Consider the following 26,165-nt stretch of genomic DNA (forward strand, 5'->3'; position numbering starts at 1 on the left):
CGGCTCCATCTCAAGCAGATCTGTAGATGATGGGAGTTGTGGTGATTAGATGGACGGTCTTGTGGTTCCCCCCTTGGCCTATAAGAGGCTCTCGGAGGCTCCTTGTGTGCAGTGACCTCTTCTTCTGCTTGTAGAGCTTGTTGGCCACTAGACGCCTCTACGACACAGAGAAGAGATTTCACCCCATTACCAGAGGGGGGCGCATTATTGGGGTGTGAGAAGCTGGATGGTCATATCAATGAATTGTCCCCCACTGGGCCGCTCTGACCAGACTGTTAGGGGGTGTTAGGACCAGTGGATGGGGGCAACAAGGTGACTGGGCTCAGGACACCCCCTACAGACCAGTAGAGAGGAGCGTCTGACCAGACTGTTAGGAGGTGTTGGGACCAGTGGATGGGGGCACACAAGGTGACCGGGCTCAGGACGCCCCCTACAGACCACCAGTAGAGACGATTGTCTGACCAGACTGTTAAGAGGTGTTGGGACCCGTGAATGAGGGCACACAAGGTGACCGGGCTCAGGACGCCCCCTACAGACCACCAGTAGAGAGGAACGTCTGACCAGACTGCTAGGAGGTGTTGGAACCAGTGGATGGGGGGCACACAAGGTGCCCGGACTCAGGATGCCCCCTACAGACCACCAGTAGAGAGGAGCGTCTGACCAGACTGTTAGAGGGTGTTGGGACCAGTGGATGGGGGGCACACAAGGTGACTGGGCTCAGGAACCCCCGACAGACCACCAGTAGAGAGGAGTGTCTGACCAGACTGTTAGGAGGTGTTGGAACCAGTGGATGAGGGCACATAAGGTGACCGGGCTCAGGACGCCCCCTACAGACCACCAGTAGAGAGGAGTGTCTGACCAGACTGTTAGGCGGTGTTGGGACCAGTGGATGGGGGCACACAAGGTGACCGGGCTCAGGACGCCCCCTACAGACCACCAGTAGAGAGGAGTGTCTGACCAGACTGTTAGGAGGTGTTAGAACCAGTGGATGGGGGGCACACAAGGTGACTGGGCTCAGGACGCCCCCTACAGACCACCAGTAGAGAGGAGTGTCTGACCAGACTGTTAGGGGGTGTTGGGACCAGTGGATAGGGGCACACAAGGTGATTGGGTTCAGGAACCCCCGACAGACCACCAGCAGAGAGGAGCATCTGACCAGACTGTTAGGGGGTGTTGGGACCAGTGGATGGGGGGCACACAAGGTGACTGGGATCAGGAACCCCCGACAGACCACCAGTAGAGAGGAGTGTCTGACCAGACTGTTAGGTGGTGCTGGGACCAGTGGATGGGGGCACACAAGGTGCCCGGGCTCAGGATGCCCCCTACAGACCACCAGTAGAGAGGAGCATCTGACCAGACTGTTAGGGGGTGTTGGGACCAGTGGATGGGGGGCACACAAGGTGACTGGGCTCAGGACGCCCCCTACAAACCACCAGTAGAGAGGAGCGTCGGACCAGACTGTTAGGGGGTGTTGGGACCAGTGGATAGGGGCACACAAGGTGATTTGGTTCAGGAACCCCCGACAGACCACCAGCAGAGAGGAGCATCTGACCAGACTGTTAGGGGGTGTTGGGACCAGTGGATGGGGGGCACACAAGGTGACTGGGATCAGGAACCCCCGACAGACCACCAGTAGAGAGGAGTGTCTGACCAGACTGTTAGGTGGTGCTGGGACCAGTGGATGGGGGCACACAAGGTGCCCGGGCTCAGGATGCCCCCTACAGATCACCAGTAGAGAGGAGCATCTGACCAGACTGTTAGGGGGTGTTGGGACCAGTGGATAGGGGCACACAAGGTGACTGGGTTCAGGAACCCCCGACAGACCACCAGCAGGGAGGAGCATCTGACCAGACTGTTAGGGGGTGTTGGGACCAGTGGATGGGGGGCACACAAGGTGACTGGGCTCAGGACGCCCCCTACAAACCACCAGTAGAGAGGAGCATCTGACCAGACTGTTAGGTGGTGTTGGGACCAGTGGATGTGTGAGGGCACACAAGGTGACCGGGCTCAGGACCCCCTACAGACCACCAGTAGAGAGGAGCATCTGACCAGAGTGTTAGGGGGTGTTGGGACCAGTGGATGTGTGAGGGCACACAAGGTGACCGGGCTCAGGACCCCCTACAGACCACCAGTAGAGAGGAGCATCTGACCAGACTGTTAGGAGGTGTTGGGACCAGTGGATGGGGGCACACACAGTGACTGGGCTCAGGACGCCCCCGACAGACCACCAGTAGAGAGGAGCATCTGATCATCCGACAAGCACCAGCAGCTCCGACTGTTTTATTGTCTGCCAACAGGGGCGCCATAGTTACACCCATGTCTGTGGGAACCATTTCCAGGCGCTTGGCTGGAGGACATTTGGTCTTGTAGCCCCATTACATGTACGGCCTCTGACCACATCTCATCCACATGCCTGGCTAATCCCGGGATTAGCGGCTGCAAGCGGATTTGCCATGGGGAAATTCCATATGGAATTTCCGCAGAAAATCCGCCCAGTGTGAACCGAGCCTTAAAGGCAAAATCTATACCTGCAGCCCACGGCCGCTTCCTTATGTACTTTACAGCCTTTCAGTATATACACATAGTCCCTAGTCCCTCGCCGCTCCCTATGGTGCCCCACCCTGTTTTGCCATCTGATAAATGATCTGTACATAAAACTTCCTATTGCCTGTGTTCCCCACCCCCTGCACCTCCTGTACCCCCCCCAACCCATTTGTGTCTAACCCAATGTACCTCATATTGTAATTGTTGTATTGTTTTGCATTTATCCAGGCCTGAGAGCGCTGCGGAATAAGTTGGCGCCATACAAATAAAGATGATTATTATTACACATAGGGGTGAGGTTCTACACCAGCAGAATAGTGAGTGCAGCTCTGGAGTATAATACAGGATGTAACTCAGGATCAGTACAGGATAAGTAATGTGTGTACACAGTGACTCCACGAGCAGAATAGTGAGTGCAGCTCTGGGGTATAATACAGGATGTAACTCAGGATCAGTACAGGATAAGTAATGTATCTACACAGGGACTCCAGCAGCAGAATAGTGAGTGCAGCTCTGGAGTATAATACAGGATGTAACTCAGGGTCAGTACAGGATAAGTAATGTATGTACACAGTGACTCCACGAGCAGAATAGTAAGTGCAGCTCTGGAGTATAATACAGCATGTAACTCAGGATCAGTACAGGATAAGTGATGTATGTACACAGTGACTCCACCAGCAGAATAGTGAGTGCAGCTCTGGGATATAATACAGCATGTAACTCAGGAGCAGTACAGGATAAGTAATGTATATACACAGTGACTCCACCAGCAGAATAGTGAGTGCAGCTCTGGAGTATAATACAGGATGTAACTCAGGATCAGTACAGGATAAGTAATGTATGTACACAGTGACTCCACCACCAGCAGAATAGTGAGTGCAGCTCTGGAGTATAATACAGGATGTAACTCAGGAGCAGTACAGGATAAGTAATGTATGTACACAGTGACTCCACCAGCAGAATAGTGAGTGCAGCTCTGGAGTATAATACAGGATGTAACTCAGGATAAGTAATGTATGTACACAGTGACTCCACCACCAGCAGAATAGTGAGTGCAGCTCTGGAGTATAATACAGGATGTAACTCAGGATCAGTACAGGATAAGTAATGTATGTATACAGTGACTCCACCAGCAGAATAGTGAGTGCAGCTCTGGGGTATAATACAGGATGGAACTCAGGAGCAGTACAGGATAAGTAATGTATGTATACAGTGACTGCACCAGCAGAATAGTGAGTGCAGCTCTGGATTATAATACAGGATGTAACTCAGGGTCAGTACAGGATAAGTAATATATGTACACAGTTACTCCAGCAGCAGAATAGTGAGTGCGGCTCTGCAGTATAATACAGGATGTAACTCAGGATCAGTACAGGATAAGTAATGTATGTACACAGCGACTCCACCAGCAGCATAGTGAGTGCAGCTCTGGAGTAAGGTTGTGTGTCTAAGAGCTCTGCTGGTTCCAGGGTGTGGTCACAAGAGGCTGTAGCTCTTGCTGGATCCCAGGAGCAGTGCACTGTTTCTGGGCTTGTTTGCCATGGAGTCCCGTGCTTCCCCTCCCCTGGCTCCGGTCGGGAGGGGGGAGGAATGAACCCCAGGAGGGGAGAGGATCTAGCCGGGGTACAGGCAGCGTCACCCAGACTCCCCGGAAGGACGTGGAGCGCAGGAAGACCAGAAGCCAAACCAAGAGCAAGGTCAGTGCTGCAAAAGCACCTACAAGTGCCAGCTGGGGAGAGCATAAGAGGGGTGAATCTGTGACCGCCATGGCGTCTCGGATAGCTGCGAGTTTAAAAGACTTTAAGGAGGTCGGAAAGCAGCTCCAGAAATATCGCAGGGAACTGCAGACTGCCCTCAGCGATTTGGATAAGGCCCCACGGGGAAAGAAGAAAATTACTGCAGCGGAGAGAGTTAAATCCTGCAAGGAGGCAGTAGATTACTACAAGGAGGAGAGGTACAGGATACTGCAAGCCAGCGGCCCATTTAAAGAAAAACTCTTAAATGATGAGCGATTCTCCGGAATGGCGCATGTGAGCAGCGACAGTAGCTCTGATGAGTCGGAGGATCCACAGGAGGGGATGGCGGTATGTTCAGGGGAGCAGCCGTCCCTACAGCAGAGGGGAACCCCAGGGAGCAGCATTCCTGCTGAGCAGGTTAGCCTGCCCCCCACATCGGAGGAGTCCAGTGCTGAGGACGCAGACGACGACAGCGACAGCAGCAGCGGTGAGGGGGCCCTCATCATGCAGCAAATCATGCTACAGGAGTCCCCGGAAAGAATGCAGAATATGTACTTTGGTGACGACATGCCTGAAACAACATCTACGGGCAAAAAGAAACAGAAAAAAAAGATGAAGACCACCGTGCAGGAGAGGTTTGTGTACGTCACCAAGCACTCCGGTCCGGCCGCAAAGTCAGATCGGGGTGCTAGCCCTGGTATACCCCTAGTCCCGGGCTCTGCAGTGGGTCCGGTGCAGGGGACTGGGGAAGAGAGGGTTAATGTGGCCCAAAACTCCATTTCTGCTTGTGCCAGTAGTGGGAATGGAGGCGATAAGGAGGCAGAGAAGGTCCGTGGGAAAGATGGAATGAGGGGTCGCGGCCAATCCGGAGGTGCTGGTGCTGATGGCTGCCCCCCAGTGGGAGGGGGGGGGGGGCAGTCCGGCGTCAGGTTCCATCAGTGGCGGCTTGGCTGTCCCTCCTGTGTCCCCAAAACGCCTGTCAGGTGTGGAGGGGGCGCAGTGGGTGGTGGCCAAGTCTGCCGATCCTCCCACCCATCATGATGGTAACGTAATAGCAAATAAGCAGGTAAAAAGAACTGCAAGTCCCAGAATGGCCGGGAAAATGGGCGGAGCTAGAGCTGCAGAGACAGCTCCTACAGAGCATAATGTTGGACTTAAGGCTAACTCTTTCAGTGCTGGTCTCCAGCCTCATCCAGCTGGAAAGTGTAGCATTAAGAAAAAAGGTGAAGCAGGTCCTGGTCCAACAAAAGGAAAATGTATGAATGATGTGAATGGGACAACCGTTAGTGCTGCCCCTGCTTCTGCTCCCGCGGAGGCTTCGGGAGCTCTGGATGCCCCCAATCTCCCGGGAGGTATGCCATCAGCTGTATGGGAGGGTGGGGCTTCGGGTAGTAGTCAGGGGATGGGCCAGGATCCAGTCACCCCTCCAGCGGCGACAATAGCTGGTAGAAGTTATGCCAGTGTCGCCGCTGGAGGGAGGGGAGAGGCGTCCTCCTTGTCTTTGGGCTCTGAGGACGGCGTTTTGCAACAGCGCCTCCTGGAGGCCTTGAGGAGGGGGGAGAGCTCGATGAATGTAGGGGGCAGAGTTGTGGATTTGTCTCTCTGGGTGGAGAGACACGGTCTTGGTGCCTTCCGAGAACAAAGGGGGGAGACTGTCTGGTCCCTGCCGACAACCGGGCAGGACATTGGCCGTAGGAATGTGGCTCGTCTTCAGTGGAGAGGCAATGACGTGTGCCCATCCAGGAGTAAGGTGGTGGAGCTTCTGCTGAAGATGGGTTTCAGGGCAAATGACATCTATGCCCTGATCCATCCTTATGGCACGTCTGAGTTCGACATCAGCTTTGCTCGCCCGGAGGGCCTGGAGCTCTTCTGGGGGAATTATGAGCTGATGAAGGACGAGCCCGGCTGGCGCGGTTTCGCTGCACAAGTGGTAACCCGCCAGACTGGAGTCAAGAGAGTGACCGTTTTGACTCGTAACGAGTCCCTCTCTTGTTATGATATCATGACTTGGATAAGTCGGTATGGAGAGGTGGTGGATATGCCCAATAAGAACCGGGACGAACACGGCATCTGGTCCGGAGCCTGGACGTTTATGGTGAAACTTAAGCGTTCAGGGAATTCGGTGGCCCACATACCATCCGCGGCCTTCCTTGGCAGGGATCGTATCTTGGCCTTCTACCAGGGGCAGCCGAAGCTCTGTCACAAGTGCGGCGACCCCACACATTTGAGTGCAGCCTGTAATGTCATCAAGTGCGCTCTGTGTGGCGAGGTAGGTCATCTTGCGGCATCTTGTGCAGAGATTAGGTGTCACCTGTGTGGTGACCTCGGTCACCCATTCAGTCGCTGTCCGCACTCTTTCGCCAATGCGGTCATGGCCCCAGCGGAGGAGAGCCATGAGGTTGCGTCTGCGGGGGAGGGGAACAGCAGGGACGATGGAGCCCAGGAGCTAAGAAACAACAAACATGCCGGGGCAGCCAAGCTAAGGCGCCAGGAGAAGCGCGGAAGGGGCAGGGAGCTGGTGGAAACCCAGGTGGCAGGTGGGTCAATGCTGGCCCCTGCTCCGGACGCAAATCATGTGGCTGAGGCTCCAGGGGACAGGGAGCTGGATGAGGAGGTCAGGAGGATCCAAAGGGAGGAGGCTGCCACTTATTCAGATTCTTCCCACTATGAAAGTGTGGGTGAGGGCAAGGATGAGTGGCAAAAGGAAAAGCGTAAGCAGGGCTCCAAGAAAATGAAAAAAAGGGAAGGGAAATCTTCCCCTGTAACGGGCCAGGTGCAGGAAGGCAATCCAAACTCTCCTCTTGTTGGGCTCTCCAACAGGTACCAAGCTCTCTCGTCCTCGGAGGAAGAGATGCCAAGGACAAGCGTGGGGCCTACAGGGGGTGCTGAGCCTTCCTCTTATGGGGGTTTGGTGACCTCCAGGGGGAGGGCTGGCCCAGAGCCCAGTGGCAAGGAGGACGAGGTTGAGGAGCCCCTTGCCATGGACCTTTCAGTGTCCAAGAAACGTGGCAAGGGGTCATCCTCAGACCCAGATGAGAAGGGGGGTGGGAAGAAGAAAGCCATCTAACTCAATGACCAATGATGGCGGCACCCGCTCCGTTGACGCTGGCATCCATTAATGTTGCCAGCATTAAGTCTGATACGGCTAGAGTTGCGGCCTTTGATTTTCTCGGCCGCGTTGAAGCCGACATTTTGTTTTTGCAAGAGACCAGGCTGCCAAATTGGCAGCTGTGCATAAGGCAAGGAGGGAATGGAGGTCTGGTCCATCTTACTGGTCTCTTGCGGCCGAGCCATATAGCGGAGTGGCGGTACTTTTTACCGCAGCGGTTGAATGCCGACGAGTTATTGAATTAGAAATGGGAAGGTGCCTGATCTTAGATGTCCTCATGAAGGGACAAGAATTAAGACTTGTCAACATCTATGGTCCCCAGTCAAAAAAGGACAGCAAGAGTCTCTTTATGAGGATCAAGCCCTACCTTTTTACCAGCCGCCAAGTTGTCTTTGGAGGTGACTTTAATGCAGTCACAAGAGCCCGCGATAGGGGAGGCTCTGGAGACAGGCGGTTGACTTTTGATGGCGTCGCACTTAATAGTATAGCTAGCGAGGCTCGCCTGGTGGATGTCCACATCCGGCACACCCCAGGCCACGAGGGGTTCACCTATTATAGAGGTCAGAGCAGGTCTAGAATAGACAGGTTTTATTTGAAGGAGGAAGCCATCTCTTCACCAGTGTCCGTTGTTGAGGTGGAATTCTCCGATCACTGTCTAATATTGTTTTCTCTGAATGTTGCAGAGACCCCCCGGATGGGCAGAGGTTTTTGGAGACTGAATTCATCACTCCTGGAGGAAGCAGAGATAAGACAGTCCTTTGAGGATTTTCTGCAGAGCCAGGTACCATTACTGGATCTCTGTAGCAGTAAGTCAGAGTGGTGGGAGATGTTCAAGAGGAGGGCGGCGAGGTTCTTCCGAGAGCTCTCCAACCTCAGATGCCTGGACAGGTACCGCCTGTACAACGGCCTGAGGAGGAAACTCGAACATCTCGTTTCGACTGGAGGGAGCCGCGAGGAGATCTCCAGAGTGAAATCTTTGCTCAAGAAGTGCCAGTACGATAGACACGCATCCTTGGTTTTTGAGAGGGATTTCGGGAAGTACCGCTCGACCGACCCTTACAGAAACTGTAGGATGTCAGTGAATAGTAAAGTGGTCACTGGACTGATCGATAGTACAGGATCCCTGAATCGATCCAGATCAGGGATTCTGGAGGTCGTCAGATCCTACTACTCGCAACTCTTGGGAAAGAGGGATCTAGATTCGGAAGTGATGTCGGCTTTCCTGGCTGAAACTGTCCCTGAGCCGGGGGTAGACACCTCTCTTGATGTTTTGACAGGAGAGATCAGAATAGAGGAAGTTAAACTGGCGATTGATGGGCTCCGGCTCAAAAAGTCGCCAGGTCCGGATGGATTAACATCCGAGTATTATAAGACCTTCAAGGACCTCTTGAGTCCCCTCTTGACAGAGGTATTAAATGAGTGTCTTTCCTCGGGCACTCTGCCAAAGTCAATGAGGAGGTCGGCCTTGATCATTCTGTCAAAAGGTAAAGACTCGAGCCGTATTGAGAACTGGCGTCCCATAGCGCTTCTCAATACGGACAGGAAGGTTCTGGCAAAAGTGCTGTTTAATCGGCTGGTCAAGTTTGCACCCCGGCTCCTCTCGGGGGCGCAGCATTGCTCTGTTCCAGGCCGTAGCACCTTTAGCGCTGTTCTCGGTGTCCGGGAGGCAGTGGAGCAGGGTAGGGCTGGTCACTGGGAGGGGTACCTGCTGTCCTTGGATCAGGCCAAAGCGTTTGATCGGGTTAATCACGAGTACCTCTGGTCCGTCCTTCTGAGATACGGCCTGCCAGTGGGGTTTGTTGATTGGCTGCGAACATTGTATGCAGGTGCTGAGACTTTCCCGCTGGTGAACGGTTGGCCCGGCCGCCCTTTTGAGGTGGGGTCCGGCGTTCGTCAGGGCTGTCCTCTAAGCCCCCTGTTGTATGCGTTTGCGATAGATCCCTTCCTTAGGAGGGTTGATTGTGGACCTATAGCAGGGGTCGGGATGGACCGGGCGGTGCCGGAGGCTACCCTGAGGGCAGTGGCATATGCCGATGATGTCACGCTCTTCGTGTCCTCGAGAGAGGAGGTGGAGTTTGTGGTGTCGGAGGTGGACCGCTACTCGGAAGCTTCCGGGTCTATGGTCAACTGGGATAAGTGTGAAAGTCTCTGGTTAGGAAGGGGGGATCCTACGTTTGATCTCCCGGACACCCTTCCGGTGCCCCAAACTTCAGCAAAAGTACTTGGCATCAAATTCGGCCAGGGGGATTACCCCATGCAAAATTGGGTGGACAGGCTGGATGGTGCAACTCACAAGGTAAATCAGTGGAAGGGTTGGTCTTTGACCCTTCGGGAAAGAGTTAGCCTGATCAAAACATACCTGCTCCCTTTATTCATCTACCTGGGCAGCGTATGCATTTTGCCAGAGCCTCTCTGGACCCGGGTCTACAACCTGTTCTTCCTAATGTTGTGGGGGAATAGGTTGAACCTGATCAGGAGAGATGTTACATACCGCACGAGGAGACTAGGGGGGTTATCTATGGTCAACCCCGTGGTGTTTCTTGTAAACACTTTTTTTAAGATCAACATAGGCAACCTCTGGCAAGAGAGGGCTCCTCCGTGGGTCTACTCCTGCAGGGGATGGTTTCGGCCCTTCTTCCAGGAATGGGAGACAGGAGGGCGAGTGAAGGACCTTCGCACGCAGCACGGACATCTCCCGGCTTACGCTACCTTGGTTCTGAAGGTGATACGCCGGTGGGGTCTGGGGATGTGGGAGATCAGGACTCTGACGAGGAGGCTCCTCGACGAAAGAGTCCTGTTGACCCATTTCCAGAAGCCCCTGGCGCTCAAGGACTGCCCAAGTCGGGACCTGGAGGGAGGGTTACGTTTAGTGAATTCAACCCGGGTCCCCTTGAAGTTTTGGGACTTGGCTTGGCGCTGCTTTCACGGGAGACTGTATGTAAGGGGTAACTTGAAGAGCAGGCCTCTGATTGACAGGGGTTGCCCCCGTCAGGAGTGCAGCGACGTGCTGGAAAGCATGGAGCATTTCCTGCTTCAGTGCCCCTTTAATACAGAGGTATACCAACGGGTAGGGGTCTCCATAGGCTGGCCTCAGCTGGCACACCTCTCCTATGCGGAGTGGGCTTATGGAGCCTTCAGAGGCCTTGGTGGCAGGGACCGCTGCACTTTATTTCTAGTTAGCCTAGTGGTCAGGTTCCACATCTGGAGTGCACGGTGTCTAGTCTCGACGGAGCTGAAAGTCCTCCCCGTGGATACGGTATGTAGGAACATCCTGGGTGACCTGGTGAAGGTGCGTTCTTTGGAGTATGAGAGGCTGGGCACATCTAAAGCTTCTCTCCTATGGAGAGGGCTTGTATTTCGTTAGGGACAGTCTTTTCTTAATTTTCTAGGGGTAGAGTAGGGAGAGAATAGGGACAGGATAGGGAGAGAGGAGGGATAGGGCAGGGACAGTTTTCCATGAAGGGTCAGACTGAGGGGCAGACTAAGGACAGCCTAGGGCAAATTAGGGAGAGAATAGGGAGAAAATGCAAGGGATAGTACATTAAGATATCTGTGCCCGGCTTATCACCTCCAATCCCGGTGGCGGGCTGTGAGTGCACCATAAAGCTTTTTGTTTTGATTTGGGCAAGATGGAGTGAAGTAGGGCTGCAGGAGAGCCGACCTTAGGCTTTCGGGTTATGTTAATATATATCGTGTATGTCATGTATATTGGTTATTGTATGTTTTATATGTATATATTCACGTTCTGGGTGGTAGTTAGGTTGGGTGGGGAGTTGGGGGGAGTGGTTTCACGCCTTGAGCCGTAGCCTGGCACGTCCCGAACATTGAACTCTGGGCACGGACTGGTGGAGCGGGCATGGCCCCCAGGCTGCGGCAGGCAGAGTGTTGTACAGTTTATATATATTAAAAAAAAAAAAAAACCCTGGTGTGGCTTGGCACGTCCTGAACTTTAGAACTCTGGGCACGGACTGATGGAGCAGGCATGGCCCCTGAGCTGCACTGGGGACCCAAAAAAAATAAATAAATAAAAAAATTTAAAAAAAAAAAAAAATTGAAAAACTATTTCTTTAGTTATTTTTGTATGCCGGTTGGCTTGGTCTTTATTTTCATATTTAGTTAATTATTGGTATATATATATATGTTTTGTTTACGTTATTGCCTAATTTTGTTTATGATGGGGTTTCAGTGCGGTACGGCTGGACCTGGAGCTTTAGTTTTAGTTTTCTCTTCTGGATAGCTGGATGCTCTTCTTTTAGGTATATTGTGTTGAGTGTGTGTGCGAGGGTGCGGCAGGGGGGAGGGGAGTCCAGACATGGGGTTTCTTTTGTTTGTGGACCATGGACTCTGGGTGAAGGGCCTTATCTCTGTATACGGTTGTATTATTATTATTTACTATTGTTACAGTTTGCTTTTATTGTTATGTTTCATACTTTTATAATAAAAGATCTACAGGATGTAACTCAGGAGCAGTACAGGACAAGTAATGTATGTACACAGTGACTCCACCAGCAGAATAGTGAGTGCAGCTCTGGAGTATAATACAGGATGTAACTCAGGGTCAGTACAGGATAAGTAATGTATGTACACAGTGACTCCACCAGCAGAAGAGTGAGTGCAGCTCTGGAGTATAATACAGGATGTAACTCAGGGTCAGTACAGGATAAGTAATGTATGTACACAGTGACTGCACCAGCAGCAGAATAGTGAGTGCAGCTCTGGAGTATAATACAGGATGTAACTCAGGAGCAGTACAGGATAAGTAATGTATGTACACAGTGACTCCACCAGCAGAATAGTGAGTGCATCTCAGGAGTAGGTTGGTTGTTGGAGAGCTCTGCAGGAACCAGGGTGTGGTCAGGAGTCCCAGGTGAAGATCTAGCTGGGATCCCAGGAAGAGTGCACTTTCTCGGGTGCGTGTTTGTAATGGAATCCCGCACCTCCTCCCTCCGATCTCGGTCGGAGGGAGGGAGGGCAGTGATGGCGGCGGCATCAGCGACTGCAACATCTTCGCTACAGGTGCCAGAGAAATCAGCAATGTCAGCAGCGAAGAGGAGGCTTGGAGCTACAAGCAACATGGTGAGGAGAGCGGGTTCTGGTCGTGGCTGCAGTGACACGGCCCGGGTTGACAGCGGGGCCACGGTGGACGTCGCAGCAGGTGAGGTTGTGACCCGCAGTCAGGCCCGCAGGATAAAATGTGAGCCACAGACAGAGGCAAAACTGTCTAAATGGAGTGATAGAAGGGAGGAGGAATCTGTGATAGACCTGGCCTCCAGGTTGGCAAAATATATGCAGGATTACCAGACTGCGGGAAAGATGATCGTCCTGCAGAAAGGGAAACTGCAATCTGCTAGAATGATTAAAGAGCAGAAGTCATCCAAGGAGGAGAAAGCAGTGGCCAGGAGGGCAATAAGAGACAGCAAAGACTGTATTAAAATGTGGCAGGAAGTCAGAGAGAAGATCTTGGAGGAGAGCGGCCCCTTTAAGGAGAAACTGATAAATGACGATCGGTTTGCAAAAATGGCGGCAGGGCGCAGTGGCCATGCGCAAACTGACACATCAGGTGATGGGGAGAGTTCGGATGAAGAGGAGTATGAGGATGTGCAGGAGAGTCTGGGGGAGCAGCCTGTGTGCTCTGGTGAGCAATCACTGACCCAGAGCAGCACCACAAGTGCCAGAAGTCTCCAGCCTGAGGAGGTAGAACTGCCACCGACATCAGAGGAGTCTGAGGTGGAGGGGAAAAGAAAAACAGGAGCACTACAAGTGCAGAAGACCCCACAGCTGGAAGCCTCTCCAGATATGGGGGGCTTCATGTTTGGCAATGATTTGCCAGAAAAGGACTCTGTAGTTCATAAAAGAAGGCAGCAGAAGAAACCAGAGAAGGTGCAGGAGAGGCTGGTGTTTGTAGCAGTCCCTGAGAGCACTGGTCCAGCTGAAAAGTCGGATCAGGGCTCTGACCCCAAGAACCCCCCTAGCTCAGGCTCTGAGGTGGGCCGGGAGCGGGGCGTTGGGAAGAAAAGGGCCGAGCTGGTCAGACCCCCTGTCCCTGTGTTAGGTGGTAATGGGGACAGAGAGGTCAGGAAGAAAGGCGCAGAAAAGGCCAGTACAGCTGGAGGTGACCAAGGTGATGGAATGGAGAGCGGCAGCGGTGCCACAGGCATGGAGAGTGGCAGCGGTGCCACAGGCATGGGGAGTGGCAGCGGTGCCACAGGCATGGGGAGTGGCAGCGGTGCCACAAGCAACGTTGCAAGCGGGGCCTGTGATGCAGAGGGGGCTCCTGGCCAAGCAGGATCCCGGGCTTCCAGCGATGTGGAGGCCAAAAAGAAAAAAGGGAAAAACAGGAAAAAGAATAAAAACAAAACTGATGAGGTCCTTCCATCTACCTCCGTGAAGGCCAAGACCCAAAGTCCAGATCCAGCTAAAGGAGTGAATGTGAGAGAGAATGCTGGTGATGGGGGAGAGGATGCTGGGGGTGCTGGTTGTGCCTCTGCTACATCTGGCAACGGTGATGCCACACAAGCGGATGCTGGTTTGGGTGGAGGTTCAAGGGATGGTAATGTAGTAAGGCAAGAGGGGTTACAGGTTCCAGTCGCCCCTCCAGCGGCGACAACAACTGGTAGGAGTTATGCCAGTGTCGCCGCTGGAGGGGAGGGGTCCTCCTTGTCTCCAGGCTCTAGGGAGGGCGTTTTGCAACAGCGTCTCCTGGAGGCTTTACGGAAGGGGGAGAGTACAATCACAGTTGGAGGAAGAGAGGTGGATCTATCTCTCTGGAAAGAGAGACATGGCTTGGGTGCCTTCCGAGAGCAAAGGGGGGAGACCGTATGGTCCCTACCGACACCCGGGCAGGACGCAGGTCGTAGGAATGTGGTCCGTCTTCGTTGGAGAGGCAATGATGCATGCCCCCCGAGGGCAAGGGTAGTGGAGCTTCTGCTGAAGATGGGCTTCAGGGCGGTTGACATCTTTGCCCTGATCCATCCCTACGGCACGTCTGAGTTTGACATCAGTTTCGTTCGCCCAGAGGGCCTAGAAATCTTCTGGGGGAATTACGAGCTGGTGAAAAATGAGCCCGGCTGGCGAGACTTTGCCGTCCAGGTGGTGTCTCGCCAGAACAGCATCAAGAAGGTGACCGTTTTGACTCGTAACGAGTCACTTTCTTGCTTTGACATCATGACGTGGCTCAGTAGGTACGGAGAGGTGACGGAGATGCCCCAAAAGAACAGGGATGAGCACGGCATATGGTCTGGGGCCTGGACGTTTATGGTCAAGCTGAAGCGTTTAGGAAACTCAGTGGCTCACATACCATCTGCAGCCTTCCTCGGCAGGGATCGTATCTTGGCCTTTTACCAGGGGCAGCCGAAGCTCTGCCACAGGTGCGGCGACCCCTCACACTTGAGCGCCGCTTGTAAGACCTTGAAGTGCGCTCTGTGTGGGGGTCTGGGTCATCTAGCCGCCTCCTGTGCGGAGATTAGGTGTAACCTGTGTGGTGACCTCGGTCACCCGTTTAGTCGCTGCCCACGTTCCTTTGCCAATGCGGTCTCAGCACCTACTGATGGGGGTCATGATGTGGCCTCTGGGGGTGAGGGGACCAGCAGAGGTGGAGGAGCTCAGGAGCCAGTGAAGAACCGCCAAAAGACGCCTGCGGAGCAGAGGCGTCAGGAGAAACGCAGACGGAGCAGGGAGCTGACAGGAGCGCCCACAGCAGGTGGGTCGATGGTGGCCCCTGTTCCAGAAGCAAATCTCACGGCTGAGGCTTTGAGGGACAGCGATTTAGATGAAGAGGACAGGAGGATCCAGAGGGAGGAGACCAACTCTGCAGATTCCTCCCACTGTGAAAGTGTGGATGAGGAAGGCAAGAGGTGGCTAGAGAAACGGCGTAAGCTAGGTGCCACGAGGAGGAAACGAAGGGGGGATTCAAGATCTTCTCCCACCCCGGGCCAAGTACTGGAAGGAAAAGCCTGCTCACCTCCAGTTGGACTCTCCAATAGGTTCCGAGCCCTCCAAGACATCTCTTCCTCCTCTTCTGAGGGGGAGGCGGAGGGCAAGGTCCCTAGGGCAAAGGAAGGGTCAACAGGGGGCGCTGAGTCTCCACCTCGTGAAGGCATAGTTCCTTCCGGGGTGGAGGCTACTCTGGAACCTGGAAACAAAGACGACGGGGTCGGGGGATCCCTTGCTATGGACACATCTGTGTCCAAAAAAAGAGGCAAGGGGATTTCCTCTGACCCCGAGGAAGCGGGTGTGAGGAAGAAAGCCGTCTAATTTAATCACTCATGATGGCGGCACCCACTCCGCTGACTCTGGCATCAATTAACGTTGCCAGCATTAAGTCTGATACGGCTAGATTTGCGGCCTTTGATTTTCTCGGCCGCGTTGAAGCCGACATTTTATTTTTGCAGGAGACCAGGCTGTCTGACTTGGCAGCCGTACATAAGGCAAAAAGGGAGTGGAGGTCAGGCCCTTCCTACTGGTCTCTTGCGGCCGAGCCGTATAGCGGAGTGGCGGTTCTTTTTACCGCAGCGGTTGAATGCCGACGAGTTATTGAATTAGAAATGGGAAGGTGCCTGATCTTAGATGTCCTCATGAAGGGACAAGAATTAAGACTTGTCAACATCTATGGTCCCCAGTCAAAAAAGGACAGGAAGAGTCTCTTTATGAGGATCAAGCCCTACCTTTTTACCAGCCGCCAAGTTGTCTTTGGAGGTGACTTTAATGCAGTCACAAGAGCCCGCGATAGGGGAGGCTCTGGAGACAGGCGGTTGAATTTTGACAGCGTCGCACTTAATAGCATAGCTAGCGAGGCTCGCCTGGTGGATGTCCACATCCGGCACACCCCAGGCCACGAGGGGTTCACCTATTATAGAGGTCAGAGCAGGTCTAGAATAGACAGGTTTTATTTGAAGGAGGAAGCCATCTCTTCACCAGTGTCCGTTGTTGAGGTGGAATTCTCCGACCACTGTCTAATATTGTTTTCTCTGAATGTTGCAGAGACCCCCCGGATGGGCAGAGGTTTTTGGAGACTGAATTCATCACTCCTGGAGGAAGCAGAGATAAGACAGTCCTTTGAGGATTTTCTGCAGAGCCAGGTACCATTACTGGATCTCTGTAGCAGTAAGTCAGAGTGGTGGGAGATGTTCAAAAGGAGGGCGGCGAGGTTCTTCCGAGAGCTCTCCAACCTCAGATGCCTGGACAGGTACCGCCTGTACAACGGCCTGAGGAGGAAACTCGAACATCTCGTTTCGACTGGAGGGAGCCGCGAGGAGATCTCCAGAGTGAAATCTTTGCTCAAGAAGTGCCAGTATGACAGACACGCATCCTTGGTTTTTGAGAGGGATTTCGGGAAGTACCGCTCGCCCGACCCTTACAGAAACTGTAGGATGTCAGTGAATAGTAAAGTGGTCACTGGACTGATCGATAGTACAGGATCCCTGAATCGATCCAGATCAGGGATTTTGGAGGTCATCAGATCCTACTACTCGCAACTCTTGGGAAAGAGGGATCTAGATTCGGAAGTAATGTCGGCTTTCCTGGCTGAAACTGTCCCTGAGCCGGGGGTAGACACCTCTCTCGATGTTTTGACAGGAGAGATCAGAATAGAGGAAGTTAAACTGGCGATTGATGGGCTCCGGCTCAAAAAATCGCCAGGACCGGACGGACTAACATCCGAGTATTATAAGACCTTCAAGGACCTCTTGAGTCCCCTCTTGACGGAGGTATTAAATGAGTGTCTTTCCTCGGGCACTCTGCCAAAGTCAATGAGGAGTTCAGCTTTGATCCTTCTGTCAAAGGGTAAAGACTCGAGCCGTATTGAGAACTGGCGTCCCATAGCACTTCTCAATACGGACAGGAAGGTTCTGGCAAAAGTGCTGTTTAATCGGTTGGTCAAGTTTGCACCCCGGCTCCTCTCGGGCGCCCAGCATTGCTCTGTTCCAGGCCGTAGCACCTTTAGCGCTGTTCTTGGTGTCCGGGAGGCAGTGGAGCAGGGTAGGGCTGGTCACTGGGAGGGGTACTTGCTGTCCTTGGACCAGGCCAAAGCGTTTGATCGGGTTAACCACGAGTACCTCTGGTCAGTCCTTCTGAGATACGGCCTGCCAGTGGGGTTTGTTGATTGGCTGCGAACATTGTATGCAGGGGCTGAGACTTTCCCGCTGGTGAACGGTTGGCTTGGCCGCCCTTTTGAGGTGGGGTCCGGTGTCCGTCAGGGCTGTCCTCTAAGTCCCCTGTTGTATGTGTTTGCGATAGATCCCTTCCTTAGGAGGGTTGATTGTGGACCTATAGCAGGGGTCGGGATGGACCGGGTGGTGCCGGAGGCTACCCTGAGGGCAGTGGCATACGCCGATGATGTCACGCTCTTCGTATCCTCAAGGGAGGAGGCGGAGTTTGTGTTGTCAGAGGTGGATGGCTACTCAGAGGCATCTGGGTCCAGGGTCAACTGGGATAAGTGCGAAAGTCTCTGGTTAGGAAGGGGGGATCCTGTGTTTGATCTCCCGGACACTCTTCCGGTGCCCCAGACTTCAGCAAAAGTTCTTGGCATCAAATTTGGCCAGGGGGATTACCCCATGCAAAATTGGGTAGACAGGCTGGACGGTGCCACTCACAAGGTCAATCAGTGGAAGGGTTGGTCTTTAACCCTTCGGGGAAGAGTTAGCTTGATCAAAACATACCTGCTCCCTTTATTCATCTACCTGGGCAGCGTATGCATTTTGCCAGAGCCTCTCTGGACCCGGGTCTACAACCTGTTCTTCCTAATGTTGTGGGGGAACAGGTTGAACCTGATCAGGAGAGATGTTACATACCGCACGAGGAGACTAGGGGGGTTGTCTATGGTCAACCCTGTGGTGTTTCTTGTAGACACCTTTTTTAAGATCAACATAGGCAACCTCTGGCAAGAGAGGGCTCCTCCGTGGGTCTACTCCTGCCGGGGATGGTTTCGGCCCTTCTTCCAGGAATGGGAGACAGGAGGGCGAGTGAAGGACCTTCGCACGCAGCACGGACATCTCCCGGCTTACGCTACCTTGGTTCTGAAGGTGATACGCCGGTGGGGTCTGGGGATGTGGGAGATCAGGACTCTGACGAGGAGGCTCCTCGACGAAAGAGTCCTGTTGACCCATTTCCAGAAGCCCCTGGCGCTCAAGGACTGCCCAAGTCGGGACCTGGAGGGAGGGTTACGTTTACTGAATTCAACCCGGGTCCCCTTGAAGTTTTGGGACTTGGCTTGGTGCTGCTTTCACGGGAGACTGTATGTAAGGGGTAACTTGAAGAGCAGGCCTCTGATTGACAGGGGTTGCCCCCGTCAGGAGTGCAGCGACGTGCTGGAAAGCATGGAGCATTTCCTGCTTCAGTGCCCCTTTAATACAGAGGTATACCAACGGGTAGGGGTCTCCATGGGCTGGCGTCAGCTGGCACACCTCTCCTATGCGGAGTGGGCTTATGGAGCCTTCAGAGGTCTTGGTGGCAGGGACCGCTGCACTTTATTTCTAGTTAGCCTAGTGGTCAGGTTCCACATCTGGAGTGCACGGTGCCTGATTTCGACGGAGCTGAAAGTCCTCCCCGTGGATACGGTATGTAGGAACATCCTGGGTGACCTGGTGAAGGTGCGTTCTTTGGAGTATGAGAGGCTGGGCACATCTAAGGCTTCTCTCCTATGGAGAGGGCTTGTATTTCGTTAGGGACAGTCTTTTCTTAATCTTCTAGGGGCAGAGTAGGGAGAGAGGAGGGACAGGATAGGGAAAGAGGAGGGATAGGGCAGGGACAGGTTTCCATGAAGGGTCAGACTGAGGGGCAGACTAAGGACAGTCTAGGGCAAATTAGGGAGAGAATAGGGAGACCTGTTTTTAAATTCAAGGGATAGTACATTGTGATGTCTGTGCCCGGCTTATCACCTCCAATCCCGGTGGGGGGCTGTGAGTGCACCATGAAGCTTTTTGTTTTGGTATGGGCAAAATGGAATGAAGTAGGGCTGCAGGAGAGCCGACCTTAGGCTTTCGGGTTATGTATATAGTATATATTATGTATGTTGGTTGGAGTGTATTATGGTTTTGTATATATTGTATATTGTATATATTCACGTTTTGGGTGGTAGGTAGGTTGGGTGGGGAGTTGGGGGAAGAGGGATTCACGCCTTGAGCCGTAGCCTGGCACGTCCCGAACATTGAACTCTGGGCACGGACTGGTGGAGCGGGCATGGCCCCCAGGCTGCGGCAGGCACAGTGTGCTATTTCCTAAAAAAAAAAAACAAAAAAAAAACCCTGGTGTGGCTTGGCACATCCTGAACTAAGAACTCTGGGCATGGACTGGTGGAGCAGGCTTGGCCCCCAAGCTGCACTGGGGACCCAAAAAAAAAAAAAAAAAAAAAAAAAAAAACCAAGCATATTTTTAGTTAGTTATTTATGCCAGTTGGCTCGGTCTTTCTGTTTGAATTTGCTTATTTATGTTGCTATTTCAGTTCTTTATGCTGTTTATGTTCTTGCTTACATTTGTTCTGTGTGGGTGCAGTGCGGTACGGCTGGACCTGGAGTTATAGTTTACAGGGTTTATGTAGTTATAGTTTCCTTAGTTTTATATTTTAGGTATATACTTGTATATTGTGTTATATGCTGAGTGTGTATGTGTGTGGGTGTGTACGGCGGGGAGGAAACCCGGATATGGACATTTACTTTGTTTATGGATCACGGACTGTGGGGGAAGGGCCTTATATTGCTTTATATGGTTATGATTGTTACAGTTTGTCTTTGTTGTGTTTTTTACTTTTATAATAAAAGATCTACAGGATGTAACTCAGGAGCAGTACAGGATAAGTAATGTATGTACACAGTGACTCCACCAGCAGAATAGTGAGTGCAGCTCTGGAGTATAATACAGGATGTGACTCAGGGTCAGTACAGGATAAGTAATGTATGTACACAGTGACTCCACCAGCAGAATAGTGAGTGCAGCTCTGGAGTATAATACAGGATGTAACTCAGGAGCAGTACAGGATAAGTAATGTATGTACACAGTGACTCCACCAGCAGAATAGTGAGTGCAGCTCTGGAGTATAATACAGGATGTAACTCAGGAGCAGTACAGGATAAGTAATGTATGTACACAGTGACTCCACCAGCAGAATAGTGAGTGCAGCTCTGCAGTATAATACAGGATGTAACTCAGGGTCAGTACAGGATAAGTAATGTATGTACACAGTGACTCCACCAGCAGAATAGTGAGTGCAGCTCTGGAGTATAATACAGGATGTAACTCAGGATCAGTACAGGATAAGTAATGTATATACACAGTGACTCCACCAGCAGAATAGTGAGTGCAGCTCTGGGGTATAATACAGGATGTAACTCAGGGTCAGTACAGGATAAGTAATGTATGTACACAGTGACTCCACCAGCAGAATAGTGAGTGCAGCTCTGGAGTATAATACAGGATGTCACTCAGGAGCAGTACAGGATAAGTAATGTATGTACACAGTGACTCCACCAGCAGAATAGTGAGTGCAGCTCTGGAGTATAATACAGGATGTAACTCAGGGTCAGTACAGGATAAGTAATGTATGTACACAGTGACTCCACCAGCAGAATAGTGAGTGCAGCTCTGCAGTATAATACAGGATGTAACTCAGGGTCAGTACAGGATAAGTAATGTATGTACACAGTGACTCCACCAGCAGAATAGTGAGTGCAGCTCTGGAGTATAATACAGGATGTAACTCAGGATCAGTACAGGATAAGTAATGTATATACACAGTGACTCCACCAGCAGAATAGTGAGTGCAGCTCTGGGGTATAATACAGGATGTAACTCAGGGTCAGTACAGGATAAGTAATGTATGTACACAGTGACTCCACCAGCAGAATAGTGAGTGCAGCTCTGGAGTATAATACAGGATGTCACTCAGGAGCAGTACAGGATAAGTAATGTATGTACACAGTGACTCCACCAGCAGAATAGTGAGTGCAGCTCTGGAGTATAATACAGGATGTAACTCAGGGTCAGTACAGGATAAGTAATGTATGTACACAGTGACTCCACCAGCAGAATAGTGAGTGCAGCTCTGGAGTATAATACAGGATGTAACTCAGGAACAGTACAGGATAAGTAATGTATGTCCACAGTGACTCCAGCAGCAGCAGAATAGTGAGTGCAGCTCTGGGGTATAATACAGGATGTAACTCAGGGTCAGTACAGGATAAGTAATGTATGTACACAGTGACTCCACCAGCAGCAGAATAGTGAGTGCAGCTCTGGAGGATAATGCAGGATGTGTAATGTATGTGCGCCGTCACTATGAAGAGCAATGGGGGTGGACTGTCAGTAGCAGCTTCTGGGGTCTCTGATGTCTGGTCAGTCTCTGAGAGTAGGGGTCTCTGTTAGCGGGGGCATTGTGTGGTGGGGGCTGCGCTCCTGCTGCCTGGATGGTAATGGAAGCTTGTAATGCGGTTACTTCAGGCTGAGCGCTCGTGAATGAGGAGGACATCTGTGTGCGCCGCGCGGCTTCACACTTCCTGCGCCTTTGGTTGCCAATGACGGACTCCCTAAATACCCCAGGGCGCCACATATCCCAGAGCCAAACAAGACTCAGCGTGGGGGTCCTGGTGAACATTTGTGGGGTCTTTGGAGGCTTCGGGGTCCCTGAACTGGCAGGAAGTAATAATGTAGCGACCTAGCTGCGTTACTGTTATTATGAGGAGCATGCGGGACGAGATGACGCTCCGCGCAGGCCGCCATCTTCACCTCTCGGCTGAGCCCCACAATCTGCAGCGGCTCCGTATCATGAATCCTCCTCAATTTCAAGATCTCTGCTTGCTTTCCTACATGCTACCTGCACTGATACATTGTAACAGACTACAGGAGAGAGATCTGTGCTGCTCAGGAGCCTCTGCAGATACATTGCGACAAACCCTCAGCTGTGAGATGGATTTAGTGATCTCAGCGAAGGACTGCGGGAATGAACGCCACATCCACGCGGGCGAGCGCGATATTCAAACGGGCGAGCGTAATATCATGTTTGCCGACGTGTGATTTTCATGGAGTTACGAAGTGTTTTCGAAATCGCATCACGCGGCGTCCGCGGTGTCTGAAGGTCCAGAGGGGCCAAAAGACAGCGACGCTCCTGGGATCCCGCCGATCCAGAAGGTTGGGGTTCATCTCCGTGAGCGTTCTACTCGCTGTCCGTGCGTCCTCGGGGCTCGTTCACAGGTGGCTGACGCGGCCCCAGCGTGCGCTGCGCGGGCTGATAGCTGCGGATGTGCATTCAGTTTTCTCTACGGATTCTTTTACTGTGGAGAATTGGCAGCGTTTGGCCTGGTGTGAGCGCCCCCCTGAGGCCGCCGCCACACACGCAGTAAACACGGGAGACGCAGCATTTATAGTACAGCATTTGAGAAATCCTTCGCCACAAAGCCGCAGCCGAAAGCGCTACAAACCCTAAAGCTGCAGCGGCATTCACTCCTCCAGACACCAGGGCCGCCCGCTGCCGCCGCTCCGCTCGTAGACACGCCGCTGCATCTCCGTGCGGACGAGATCACGGAATTCCTATGGACTTATTGCAGGTATTCGCAGTGATGCGTCCCTGTATGACGGCCTCCGCCGAGCGTGCGGCGCAGTGGATTCCACGCATGGCCATAGCCACTTGCCATAGGCGGCCATGTTGCAGCTCACACAACTTGCGAGATATTACATGAGCATAGACGTCGAGATGAGACCTCGCAGCAAGCGGCACGCCGTCAGCAGTGTCATTGCGTACCGCGCCTGTATACGTTCGTGTGAGCCGCGCCTTAGAGTTGCGGAGCGTTTCACTGGACTGCTGAAGCTTTCCTTACATGGGACTGCGCCGGCCTTTATCATTTTCTGCTTTTGCGTTGTGAGTGAGCGTCCTTCAGCGGCGGCGCAGCGGTTATCGCCGAGGTCAGCGGGTACCCCGTCCTGCAGGGAGGTTGGTTGTTGGCCATCCTCTGCTGGTGACATTCATGGCATTCCTACCTCGCACCCAGATGGCAGACGGGGGGGATACAGCGCCCCCACTGGCCCATCTATTAGCTGCAGAATGAATCTTTATTTACAGTTCCTCACCGCTTTCAGGATCTCTGCTTGCGGTCAGTGAATTGGAACATCCAGCCGGTCCCTCAGCATGACGCGCGGGATCTGGAGTGTCAGGTTCACTTTCTCTCATCCGCTTGATGTGATAGAATGGCGCCAGTGCGAGCGACGCCCCCATCTGGGCTGTAACGCTGCTGCTTTGTGTTGAGGTTGTTGCACTCTTATGTGCGCAGCAATGAATGGAGGCAGCGGAAGGACACCCTCCCCGGACACGCCGGCCGATGCGCTTCCCAAAACGTAAATCAGCCACGTTCGGACAATCCAGCGCTGATCCCGGGACCGCCCACGTCGGCCATCGCTTCCATTCATCCAGACAGCGGTGTGCGGCCGCAGAATAAAGGCTTTGTGGATGGAGACCTCGCATTAGCATCTGAAAACAAGGGGAGCGCAAGAGGAGCGTGAGATTCCACCCCGCGGGACGACAACCGTTCCTGCAAGCGCCTCCCAGTGACGGCCATGGGGGACAAGCAAAACTAAACTGCAGCGATAGGAAACCGGTAGCGGGGGCTTCGAGAGATGTCCTGTTAGCAGCCGGAGGGCGATGGGTGCGACCGCCACAAGGTGCTCCAGCGCCGGACCGCCACCTTCATCTGGCCTTTATTAGATGGTACAAATAACGGGACTAATTAAAGGGATCCCGTCACGTCACAATGGGGGGGGGGGGGGGATTATACTCACCGCTGCCGCAATCCAGCGCTGTCCTATGGGAGAAGGGGGATTCTCCAGCGGCTGTTGTGCATGTGGTTTTCGGAGGGCGACTGCGCTGGAGCGGGTGAGTTCCCCGGCTCCTCCCACTGTGACCCATCAGGAGGGGATCGTCCCTGCTTAAGGAGACACCCAGGGGGTGAGGCAGGAGACCTGGCAGGCTGTGCAGGCTCCTCTGGGTAATATGCAAATAAGGCAGATGGCACAATCACCCTGCAGCGCCACCTACTGGGCGGCAGCAATCCTGACCCGTTCTGCCGCTCTTTGGGCAATGATTGGATCTGGGGGTGATTCTAGTTTGGTTTTCTTATTCCCAAGACCTTTATAACGGGTCGGGCACAGATGTGCAGGACTGCCGCCATCCAGTAGGTGGCGCTGCAGGGGTTGTTCCATCTCCCTTACTTGCATTGGTTTCTGTGACGTCACACGGTCGGCCGATGGGAATCCTTCATACTGCAGGCGGTGCGAACGCCTCCTTAGTTATTCGCATTCAGCGTCGGGCCGTAATTCATGATCTGCAGATATCTAGACAGCGCCGGCGTCGTGGCGGCATTACCACGGTGACTGCGAACATAGTCTGCGACCCAAGGACAGGGGGCGCTGTAGGTGCAGCGGTGGCTCATGGCGCCAGCATTCTGCATGGCCGGTGCGCTCCTGGTCCTTTGGGTGACCTTTACCAACATTCATAGAATAGATTGCTAGCTCTTCAGTCTGTGGAAGGGTTAACGGGGGATTAGCTGTCAGCAGATTGTGCGGGATAAGCGGCTGTCACAGCGCTGCTGCTCGCTCCACTAATTAAATGACATGGTTTGGCGCACACAGACCGCAGCGAGATCAGCAACAACAACTCGCCATTCGCGGAGGATCTCGAACAGTTAGTGGTCAGATCCCTCCACACATGGAGCCACGACGACTGACCCCAACATTGTGCGAGAGACCCCTGACCAGAGACAGAGCGGATCTCATCCGTGTATCTAAGCCGGTCCTGTGTGATACATTCTCCAGAATGCTATCCACAGATTGTATATGTGACACCGCCGAGGACAGAATGAGAAACTGTCTTCCCATGCTAAAGCAGATAACCTGCTATTCTCCCCTGGCGCTGCCAGTGTCCAGATGGCATTGTTGGGCATCAGCCCTTGTTGATGTAGCTCCCTCCCTGGGATTGGCACAGAGCGACCATTGTGTGCAGAAGCCGTCTAATCTTCCCAGAGCAACAATTGTGCTTGTCCTCTACACAATAGATGTCTATGGAGGAGAAGCAGGCGCTGCGCCACTTATCTCTCATACTGCTAATATTCTCTGTCATTGGCTAAATACAGAGGCATAACCTGCTTTATACTCCAGAGCTGCACTCACTATTCTGCTGGTGGAGTCACTGTGTACATACATTACTTATCCTGTACTGCTCCTGAGTTACATCCTGTATTATACTCCAGAGCTGCACTCACTATTCTGCTGGTGGAGTCACTGTGTACATACAGTACTTATCCTGTACTGCTCCTGAGTTACATCCTGTATTATACCCCAGAGCTGCACTCACTATTCTGCTGGTGGAGTCACTGTGTACATACATTACTTATCCTGTACTGCTCCTGAGTTACATCCTGTATTATACTCCAGAGCTGCACTCACTATTCTGCTGGTGGAGTCACTGTGTACATACATTACTTATCCTGTACTGACCCTGAGTTACATCCTGTATTATACCCCAGAGCTGCACTCACTATTCTGCTGGTGGAGTCACTGTGTACATACATTACTTATCCTGTACTGATCCTGAGTTACATCCTGTATTATACCCCAGAGCTGTGCTCCCTATTCTGCTGGTGGAGTCACTGTGTACATACATTACTTATCCTGTACTGATCCTGAGTTACATCCTGTATTATACTCCAGAGCTGCACTCACTATTCTGCTGGTGGAGTCACTGTGTACATACATTACTCATCCTGTACTGCTCCTGAGTTACATCCTGTATTATACCCCAGAGC

The 26,165-nt window shown here is 52.8% G+C and overlaps 1 protein-coding gene across 6 annotated transcripts in view; it reads left to right on the forward strand.

Annotated features, from left to right (window-relative positions):
• The window catches only part of SLC6A9 (solute carrier family 6 member 9), a 163,011-nt gene that overhangs the window by 98,676 nt on the left and 38,170 nt on the right, over positions 1-26,165 (forward strand). Inside the window, exon 1 of one of the 6 annotated variants that reach the window (XM_066598019.1) lies at positions 16,388-16,466. The exons of 4 other annotated variants lie outside the window; for them this stretch is intronic. Coding sequence is in view for 1 of the 2 variants with exons in the window: in XM_066598018.1 (XP_066454115.1) it covers positions 18,702-18,941 (240 nt within the window). In the remaining variant the exon portion in view is untranslated. Of the gene's footprint in view, positions 1-16,387; positions 16,467-18,691; positions 18,942-26,165 lie in introns of those variants that run through there. One more of the 6 variants, XM_066598018.1, reaches the window with a different exon arrangement.

This window comes from Eleutherodactylus coqui, chromosome 3 (assembly GCF_035609145.1).
Source record: "Eleutherodactylus coqui strain aEleCoq1 chromosome 3, aEleCoq1.hap1, whole genome shotgun sequence".
Lineage (NCBI taxonomy): Eukaryota > Metazoa > Chordata > Amphibia > Anura > Eleutherodactylidae > Eleutherodactylus > Eleutherodactylus coqui.